This window comes from Bubalus bubalis, chromosome 6, assembly GCF_019923935.1.
Source record: "Bubalus bubalis isolate 160015118507 breed Murrah chromosome 6, NDDB_SH_1, whole genome shotgun sequence".
In the NCBI taxonomy this organism is placed as follows: domain Eukaryota; kingdom Metazoa; phylum Chordata; class Mammalia; order Artiodactyla; family Bovidae; genus Bubalus; species Bubalus bubalis.
In genome coordinates, this window is record NC_059162.1 from 18712134 (window position 1) to 18722191 (window position 10058).

At 47.8% G+C, this 10058-nt stretch overlaps 1 protein-coding gene across 6 annotated transcripts; it reads left to right on the forward strand.

Annotated features, from left to right (window-relative positions):
* Positions 1–1764: 1764 nt before the first annotated feature.
* TCHH (trichohyalin) lies at positions 1765–9624 on the forward strand. 6 transcript variants are annotated; one of them, XM_044944360.1, is made up of 4 exons: positions 1765–1875; positions 3420–3585; positions 4179–7802; positions 7962–9624. In XM_044944360.1, the coding sequence occupies exons 2-4, from the start codon at positions 3448–3450 to the stop codon at positions 8610–8612; spliced, it is 4413 nt and encodes a 1470-aa protein (XP_044800295.1). In that variant the 5' UTR covers positions 1765–1875; positions 3420–3447; the 3' UTR covers positions 8613–9624. The 6 variants fall into 6 exon arrangements, with proteins under 6 accessions (XP_044800295.1, XP_044800294.1, XP_044800293.1 ...); XM_044944359.1 differs by having other exon boundaries at positions 4179–7694; positions 7851–9624; XM_044944358.1 differs by having other exon boundaries at positions 4179–7286; positions 7350–9624.
* The last annotated feature ends 434 nt before the right edge of the window (positions 9625–10058 follow it).

The following is a 10058-nucleotide window of genomic DNA, read 5'->3' on the forward strand; positions in this document are numbered from 1 at the left end:
CAGTGTATATAGTGCTCATGATGATTCCATCTTAGAATTCAAAGATTAAGAGAACTCTGCTGCTGCTGCTGCTGCTGCTGCTGCTGCTAAGTCATGTCAGTCGTGTCGGACTCTGTGCGACCCCATAGATGGAAGCCCACCAGGCTCCTCTGTCCCTGGGATTCTCCAAGCAAGAACACTGGAGTGGGTTGCCATTTCCTTCTCCAATGCATGAAAGTAAAAAGTGAAAGTGAAGTCACTCAGTCGTGTCCAACTCTTAGCGGCCCCATGGACTGTAGCCTACCAGGCTCCTCCGTCCATGGGATTTCCCAGGCAAGAGTACTGGAGTGGGGTGCCACTGCCTTCTCCGAAGAGAACTCTATAAAACCCTAAATAGAAGTCAAAAAGAGATACCTTCATTCTTCACTAAGGAGCTGCTACAGCAAGTTTGCTGAATCCAAAAAGTGGTGACAGTTCTAAGAGAACCCTTAGATCACAGACATTGATGCTGAAGTCCTTAAGGATGAAGAATTGAGCCAGGCTTACAACTGTCTTCCCATTGCCAATCAATTCCACTTTCCTCTTCACCCCACTTCCAGGATAGCAACAAGGGAAGGGACAAATGGAATTCAAGATCACTATCATTCAGACCAACTTGAACATTAAAATACAGCCATCAGGACTCAGGTCCCAAATCTTCATATCCCATTGGAGGATCCTACAAAGTCTCATCAAAATTCAAAAAACCTATACTTGCCTCTGTTGGACAAAGGAAGAGAGAGAAATGCCAAAAACCACTGAATCATTTAATAGTCTCCATAAACCTATTACAAACCAAAGTTTCATACTGTCTGAAATGTAAGGGTGAGAGTCAACCAGGGATAAAATTCAGGTTCTTACAATAAAACAATGCTGATATTTGCAAATGATCGCCAGAGTTGAGAAAGCCCTGACAAACATAATGGGTCAGAATGACTGATTACCTTAATGTGCTTCCACGAGAGCCAGACTCAAGTGTTTAGGTGTCATAATCATCAGTAACTGGGGCTGAACAAGATGATTATATCTACAATAATGCATTACACCAGCTCTTTTCCTCCAGGGGCATCAATATGCTAATGAGAACATAAATGAGCAAATTTCATTTAGATAGAATATCACTAATAATAAAATTTCACAGATTTAAAGTTCTCTTATGAACAATTTGATGAAAACATATTTTTAAGTACCCTTAAAAATTATTTAACTAAGGACATGATCTCCAATCTGTAGGAAAATCATAAGACTAAAGAATATAGATGCAAATGTTTTCCCACCAGCATTTTTAGAGAAGAAATTAAAACTAGTTCCTTACAAACTCTTGTTGACCCAGAATGGCCTCAGGCAGTTCCCCATGGACTGTCATATCCCAGAAAGAAATCATCTGGGTCTCATTAGTTTATGCCAAAATTTCTGTTTAACCTCAGCCTAGAATTTATATCTTTTATAAAGTAAATGGTTTACAGGTCACTACTTTGTAATGAAATTGCAATTAACTAAGATTCTGACCATGAATTTCTTTATTTAATTTTAACAATTAAGGAAAATTAGAGATTCTGCCAAATATTCTATCCTTTCATGTTAGGTGGAGCCAGTACTCTGTCAGGAAGAAAGGTCTGTGAACCTCGTGCCAAAGAGCTACGTGAGCAAACAGCAAGATAAACAAGTCATTCGTGGAGACAGGTGGAGCTGGGCTTGGTTAGGAATGAATCAGGCCATCCCACAGAGTGGGTGTCTCCTTTCTAAGTTGCTCTTCAGGGCACAATTAAAACCTCTATAAAAGGCCCAGCTCCCAGCTGTTCAGTACACCTGCCAGCAGTGTCAGCGAGCACTTGACCTCTTCCTCTGGTGAAGTGGGTAAGTCCCATTCGGTGGGATCATGTTCTTCTGTACGATTCTTCATTTTCCAGCTGTTGTAGATGTTGGGGGGGTTAAGGAGGGTCTATGTGACAGATAGCATCAGTATCTTACAGATATACCTGCTCCTGCTGCTGCTAAGTCACTTCAGTAGTGTCCGACTCTGTGCAACCCCATAGACGGCAGCCCACTAGGCTCCCCCATCCCTGGGATTCTCCAGGCAAGAACACTGGAGTGGGTTGCCATTTCCTTCTCCAATGCATGAAAGTGAAAAGTGAAAGTGAAGTCGCTCAGTTGTGCCTGACTCTTAGCGACTCCATGGACTGCAGCCTACCAGGCTTCTCCGTCCATGGGATTTTCCAGGCAAGAGTACTGGAGTGGGATGCCATTGCCTTCTCCGACAGATATACCTAATTCCTACTAACTCCATGCCATCTTTCTATGGAGCACTTAACTCTATAAGTTTGTTTGGACATTAGGGGCTGGAGGATGGTCATATATGACTGATGTGGCTCATCTTCCTAAAAAAAGTTTGCCAGCCCTCAGTTCTCTTCTTTATATTGCTTCTACCCAATATGGACTATGTTCATGTGGTTATGGTACCTGAGGTATTGAAGTTGAGAAGCAACTAAAGAAGCCAGCTTTCCAGGTTCAGTCTGACTCACCAAATCTGGCAGCCAATCAGAAAGCACCTAACAGAAACTTACAATGATTGAATACTTGTGATACATAAGAATTAAGGCTAATAATATGAACTTTGTTTTCTGCATTGATATATCTAAATATTACAATACCACCTTTGACTAGGAAATAGTACTTAAGAGCTGGTGACTTACAAATTATACTTCTAGATCTCTAAAGGACTATATACAGTTAGGAAATAATCCACATCCCCTTTTTATTGTTCCAGTTTTGCTGCTACAATTAGGTTTACTTATCCATTTTAAGATCCTTCACTTTTTGGTTTTCATGTAGCCTCTTTGCTCAATCTTAGAGGAAAATTCTTATGAGTAGCAACCTATCAAATCTAAATATCTACAATCTTCACTGTCTGATTTGAAAAACACTAGGGAATAGGAAGAAAGAGAAAGGATATGGATAATACAAACTGGGTAGAAAATCAAAAGCTAACTACAAGATAGCCTGAGATGCGTCACTGGCTTGAAATTTTTCAGGATCTCTTCCCTTTTATAAGCACTACATGAAAGTGAATGTCAGTCAGTCGTGTCCAAAGCCTTGTGATCCCATGAACTGTAGTCTGCCCGGCTCCTTTTCCATGTAATTCTCCAGGCAAGAGTACTGGAATGGGTTGCCATTTCCTTCTCCAGGGGATCTTCCCCACCCAGGGATCAAACCAGGGTCTCCCGTGTTGCAGGCAGATTCTTTACCTACTGAGCCATATTCAAAGATAAAATGCTTTGAAAGTCCCAGTTGAAAATACTTTGGTAAAGTCAAATTATTTAGGGATCTGCCTGAAACTGTGGAGAAAGCCTCCCCAAGATCAGAAACAGAGTTTGATTCTGAATCCAATTTTATTGTTCTAGGTTTACTTGAATTTGAAGGAAGAAAAAAATGTCTCCACTTCTGAGAAGCATCTTTAATATCACTAAAATTTTCAATCAATATGCCTCACATGATTGTGATGGGACAACACTAAGCAAGAAAGACCTGAAGAATCTCCTTGAGAGGGAATTTGGAGATATCCTTCGGGTAAGAAATAACAAGAAAAGGAAATTTCTCTACTGATTTAGAGCTATGAAATTTCTTCTCAGGAGAGACCAGAGCAAGGAATGGTGACTTTATATTCATTTATAGCCATGACAGTTCTATACCATATTCCCCATTCATGTCTGAGTCTGAAGGTAATTAATTAGTTACTTAATTATTTAATCAGGCTCTTCTCTAGTAAAATGGCATTTCTGCAAATGTTTTGTTCTGTTTTCAAACATGGGATAAAAATCAAATCAGCATACTGGCTATTTCAGACAGAAATGGCTGCTGCAAATCTTCATAAATTTCCACTGCTTTTTCTCTTGAGGATGAATTCATTCCTATTTATCCAGCTGTAACTTGTGTTCTTTTGATCAGCATTAAATTATAAGATGCAAAAATTTCCAATGAATGCATGCTTTAAAATTAGGTTGTTCACGTTTTACATGCGGACAAGACTCCATACAACTGAGTGTTTCTCTAATTGTTCTTAATGTCTTTTGAGTACCAACATATTATAAAATATACAGTGTGTGTGTGGAAGTTTACTACCTGTAAATAGTACATTGTAAAAGTTTTGATTTCTTTTTCAGAGACCACACGACCCAGAAACGGTAGACCTGGTCCTGGAACTTCAGGATCGCGACCGTGACGGGCTAATCGATTTCCATGAATTCCTCGCGATCGTTTTCAAAGTGGCTGCAGCTTGTTACTATGCTCTCGGCCAGGCCTCAGGGCTAAATGAGAAGGAAGCCAAGTGTGAGGGAAAGGGAAACCCGTTACAGGATCGCAGGAGGGAAGACCAAAGGAGATTCGAGCCCCAGAACAGACAACTAGAAGAACGCAGGCTGAAGAGGCAGGAACTGGAGGAGCTCGCTGAGGAAGAGGAGCTGAGGGAGAAGCAAGTAAGACGTGAGCAGAGGCTGCAAAGGAGAAAACAAGAAGAGTGTGGTGAGGAGGAAGAGCTGCAGCAAAGGCCCAAGGGTCGGGAGCCAGAGGAGCTTCTGAACCGAGAGCAAAGGTTCGAGAGGCAGGAGCAACGAGAGCGACAGCGCCTCCAGGTGGAACAGCAACAGCGGCAAAGAGGAGAGCTGCGCGAGCGCCAGGAAGAAGTGCAGCTCCAAAGGCGGGAGACTCAGGAGCTCCAGAGGGAGAGTCTGGAGGAAGAGCAGCAACTGCAAAAGCAGAGGCGCGGGCGCGAGGAGCGGCTCTTGGAGCAGGAGAGGGGGGAGCAGGAGCTGCGGCGCAAGGAGCAGGAGCTGCTCGAGAGACAGCAGGAGCAGCAGATCCGCGAGGAGGTGCAGAGCCTTCAAGAAGACCAGGAGAGGCAACGACGCAAGGAAGAGCAGCGCTACGACCAAAACTGGAAGTGGCAGCTAGAGGAGGAAAGCCAGAGACGCCGCTACACACTGTACGCCAAGCCAGCTCAACGGGAGCAGGTGAGGGAGGAAGGGCAGCTGCGGCTTGAAGAGGAGCAGCTGCAGCGGGAAAAGAGGCGTCAGGAGCGAGAAAGGCAGTATCGGGAAATGGAGCTGCAGAGGGAGGAAGAGCGACTAAAGCAGGAGGAGGAGCAGGTGCAGAGAGAGGAGCAGCTTCAGAGAGAGAAACGCGAGAAGAGGCGCCAGGAGCCCGAGAAGCAGTATCTAGAGAAAGTGGAGCTGCGGGAGGAGGAGCAGCTGCAGAGAGAGGAACCCGAGAAGAGGCGCCAGGAGCGCGAGAGGCAGTACCTCGAGAAGGAGGAGCTGCAGCAGCAGGAAGAGCGATTGCAGAGAGAGAAGGAGCAGCTGCTGAGGGAGGAACGCGAGAAGAGGCGCCAGGAGCGCGAGAGGCAGTATCTAGAGAAAGTGGAGCTGCAGGAAGAGGAGCAGCTGCAGAGAGAGGAACGCGAGAAGAGGCGCCAGGAGCGTGAGAGGCAGTACCTCGAGAAGGAGGAGCTGCAGCGGCAGGAAGAGCGACTGCAGAGAGAGAAGGAGCAGCTGCAGAGAGAGGAACGCGGGAAGAGGCGCCAGGAGCCCGAGAAGCAGTATCTAGAGAAAGTGGAGCTGCGGGAGGAGGTGCAGCTGCAGAGAGAGGAACCCGAGAAGAGGCGCCAGGAGCGCGAGAGGCAGTACCTCGAGGAGGAGGAGCTGCAGCGGCAGGAAGAGCGATTGCAGAGAGAGAAGGAGCAGCTGCTGAGGGAGGAACGCGAGAAGAGGCGCCAGGAGCGCGAGAGGCAGTATCTAGAGAAAGTGGAGCTGCAGGAAGAGGAGCAGCTGCAGAGAGAGGAACGCGAGAAGAGGCGCCAGGAGCGTGAGAGGCAGTACCTCGAGAAGGAGGAGCTGCAGCGGCAGGAAGAGCGACTGCAGAGAGAGAAGGAGCAGCTGCAGAGAGAGGAACGCGAGAAGAGGCGCCAGGTGCTCGAGAGGAAGTATCTCGAGGAGGAGGAGCTGCAGCGGGAGGAAGACCGACTGCAGAGAGAGAAGCAGCTGCTGAGAGAGGAACGCGAGAAGAGGCTTCAGGGGCGCGAGAGACAGTATCTAGAGAAGGTGGAGCTGCAGCGGGAAGAGGAGCAGCTGCAGAGAGAGAAGAGGCGCCAAGAGCGGGAAAGACAATATCGGGAAGAGGAGCTGCTGCGGGAAGAAGAGCGACTGCACAGAGAGGAGCAGCAGCTGCAGAGAGAGGAATGTGAGAAGAGGAGGCGCCAGGAGCTCGAAAGACAGCTAGAGGAGGAGGAGCTGCAGCGCCTGGACAGGAAGAGGCAATTCCGGGATGAGGATCAGCACCAAAATGAAGTTCGTAATAACAGGGTTTATGCCAAACACCGAGACAACAAAGAAAAGAGCTGGCAACTGGATGATTCCCGGGTGCGGGAGAGTCGATTCCAGCAGGATCGGCGCCCCCTGCAGGATGAACAAGAAGAGAAAAGAGAACGCGACCAAGAGAGGAGGAGCCGGCAAAAGCGTGACAGGCAATTCCCAGCTGAACAACTGCTGGAGCGAGAGCAGCAAAAGGAAACCGAAAGGCGAGATAGGAAATTCCGAGAGGAAGAAAAGCTGCTGAAAGGGGAAAGAGAGGAGAAAATACGCTATCTGGAAGAAGACAGAAAGTTCCGCGAAGAGGAACAGCAGCTGCGCCGCCTGGAACGCGAGCAACAGCTACGTCAGGAGCGAGATAGAAAATTCCGCGAGGAAGAACAACTGAGCCGCCAGGAACGAGACAGAAAATTCCGTGAGGAAGAGCAGCTCCTGCAGGAAAGGGAAGAACAGCTGCGCCGCCAGGAACGCGACAGAAAGTTCCGCGAAGAGGAACAGCAGCTGCGCCTCCTGGAACGCGAGCAAGAGCTACGCCAAGAACGAAACAGAAAATTACGCGAAGAACAGCTCCTGAGAGAAAGGGAAGAACAGCTGCGCCGCCAGGAACGCGACAGAAAGTTCCGTGAGGAGGAACAGCTCCTGCAGGAAAGAGAACTGCGCCGCCAGGAGCGCGAGCCACAACTTCGCCAGGAACGCGACAGAAAGTTCCGTGAGGAGGAACAGCTCCTGCAGGAAAGAGAAGAACTGCGCCGCCAGGAGCGCGACAGAAAGTTCCGTGAGGAGGAACAGCTCCTGCAGGAAAGAGAACTGCGCCGCCAGGAGCGCGAGCCACAACTTCGCCAGGAACGCGACAGAAAGTTCCGTGAGGAGGAACAGCTCCTGCAGCAAAGAGAAGAACTGCGCCGCCAGGAGCGCGACAGAAAGTTCCGTGAGGAGGACAAGCTCCTGCAGCAAAGAGAACTGCGCCGCCAGGAGCGCGAGCCACAACTTCGCCAGGAACGCGACAGAAAGTTCCGTGAGGAGGAACAGCTCCTGCAAGAACGGGAAGAACAGCTGCGCCGCCAGGAACGCGACAGAAAGTTCCGTGAGGAGGAACAGCTCCTGCAAGAAAGGGAAGAACAGCTGCGCAGCCAGGAGCGCGACAGAAAGTTCCGTGAGGAAGAACAGCTCCTGCAGCAAAGAGAAGAACTGCGCCGCCAGGAACGCGAGCCACAACTTCGCCAGGAACGCGACAGAAAGTTCCGTGAGGAGGAACAGCTCCTGCAAGAACGGGAAGAACAGCTGCGCCGCCAGGAGCGCGACAGAAAGTTCCGTGAGGAGGAACAGCTCCTGCAGCAAAGAGAAGAACTGCGCCGCCAGGAGCGCGACAGAAAGTTCCGTGAGGAAGAACAACTCCTGCAGCAAAGAGAAGAACTGCGCCGCCAGGAACGCGAGCCACAACTTCGCCAGGAACGCGACAGAAAGTTCCGTGAGGAGGAACAGCTCCTGCAAGAAAGGGAAAAACAGCTGCGCAGCCAGAAGCGCGACGGACAGTTCCGTGAGGTAGAACAGCTCCTGCAGCAAAGAGAAGAACTGCGCCGCCAGGAACGCGAGCCACAACTTCGCCAGGAGCGCGACAGAAAGTTCCGAGAAGAAGAACAGCTCCTCCGAGAAAGGGAAGAACAGCAGCTGCGCCGTCAGGAACTTGAGGGGGTCTTCTCCCAGGAGGAACAACTGAGGCGCCCCGAGCAAGAGGAAGAACAGCGACGTCAGAGGCAGAGAGACAGGAAGTTCCTCGAGGAAGAGCAGAGCCTCCAGCGCGAGCGAGAGGAAGAAAAGCGCCGCGTCCAGGAGCAGGACCGGAAGTTCCTCGAGCAAGAAGAGCAGCTGCACCGCGAGGAGCAGGAAGAGCTGAGGCGCCGGCAGCAGCTAGACCAGCAGTACCGGGCGGAGGAGCAGTTTGCTAGGGAGGAGAAGAGGCGTCGTCAGGAACAAGAATTGAGGCAAGAAGAGCAGAGACTCCGCCAGGAGCGGGAGAGGAAATTCCGGGAAGAACAGCTCCGCCGCCAGCAGCAGGAGGAGCAGAGGCTTCGCCAAGAGCGCGACGTGCAGCAGAGCCGCCGCCAAGTGTGGGAGGAAGACAAGGGCCGCCGGCAGGTCCTGGAGGCTGGCAAGCGGCAGTTTGCCAGTGCCCCAGTGCGCTCCAGTCCGCTCTACGAGTACATCCAAGAGCAGAGATCCCAGTACCGCCCTTAAAGAGATGCTGCCAAATCCCGACACCTGCCGAAGTTTCGAGCAAAGGAAAATGAGAATCACTGAGTACCAAATGACTCTGGTTGTGGGAAAACTCTGGTGTTAGAATAACTTTTTTACAAAATCTTAATCTATACTTTTTCATGTGCTTTGTACTTCTGCCTTTTATTCTTTCTTAAATAGTTCTTTAAATAGTCTTTGCTCTTTGGTGCAGATGTGGTGTGCATTTTTAAAAAACATAAAAGCCATTTAATTTGTTTAAGGAATTTTGTTTGGGGAACACGTTCATTCATTGCTTTCAGAAGTAACAAAAATGTCCATTTGAGATCCAAAAGAATGGGTCAGCTTTTTTATTGTTGACCCATCTTGTAGAGAGCTCAGATATTTTTTGTTCAAGTTGATATTTCTTTCTGGGCCTAAATTATGTTAATATTTATCTCCAAATAGCCTCCCACTTTTTGTGGCATAATTAGCACAGATTCTGCAAGGGGACTGAATTTTTCCAAAAACCCCTGAATAGTGCAGGAGGAATGGCTTCTCCAGAAAGAGTCACTGAATTCAGCCCATAATTGGAAGAAATATCTATAAGACTTGGAATTAGATTTCTTTTACATTTAACTCCATAAATACTTAAAATATCATGAAGCAAAAGCAAGGTGTTTCTCAAACAACTCCAGAGCTCAAACTTTAAAACCATGTCTGCTGTAGTCTGTAGCATTCAGTTCCTTTCCCCCAGTCTTGGATGAGCTTGAGAATATTACTGCCTTTGTTAATTTTAGCTGAGAAGGGACCTGCTCAGGATCCTGTAAACATCTGTCTTGCTTTAGAGCCAACAAGAGATCACAGAGCATTTGGGGGTGGGGAAAAGGGAAGTTTTGTGGACAGAAGGGCAAGTCCCTAGAGGCCCTTTGACAAGCCCTGGCAGCCCACAATCCTTTGAGCCCTACTGATACTACCTTGGAGACATGTTAAAATAATTGGACTGTGTAAAAAAAAATAAATATTTTGGCAATTATTTTTGTCTGTTTTAACTGTGCATCAAACCATAACTCAAGATTTAATGGTCTGGGAACTGACATAACTTGCCAGTCATTTAAGGGTTTTGGTTACTATTATTTATGTCTAGTTGTGAAAAAGAAAAACAAACAAAAAAAAAAACCCTGTATTCTCCACAACCATTTTTTTCACTATTAGAGTGAATGCTATATTATTTCCACCACCAAGTTAGGATTCTTTTTCCAAGTATTTTTATTCTTGACTCTGCAGCTCTCTTTGTCCTTTTAAAATGGAGCAGGGCCCTATGGCCCTTCTTCCCCCCACCCCCATGTCCTGCCTTTTGCTTGTGGAAAACTTTGGTCAAAGAAGTTTAATCAGAGAAATGAGAACACATAGAAACAAAGGACAACAGTCAAAGGAGACCAAATAATAATAAGGTAGTCATTAGGTGAG

Bases quoted from the DNA above. Each gene is read 5' to 3' on its own strand.
- TCHH (XM_044944357.1), top strand. From the start codon at position 3,448: ATGTCTCCACTTCTGAGAAGCATCTTTAATATCACTAAAATTTTCAAT. The intron at 3,586-4,178 runs GTAAGAAATAAC...TTTCTTTTTCAG, and splicing joins AATTTGGAGATATCCTTCGG to AGACCACACGACCCAGAAAC.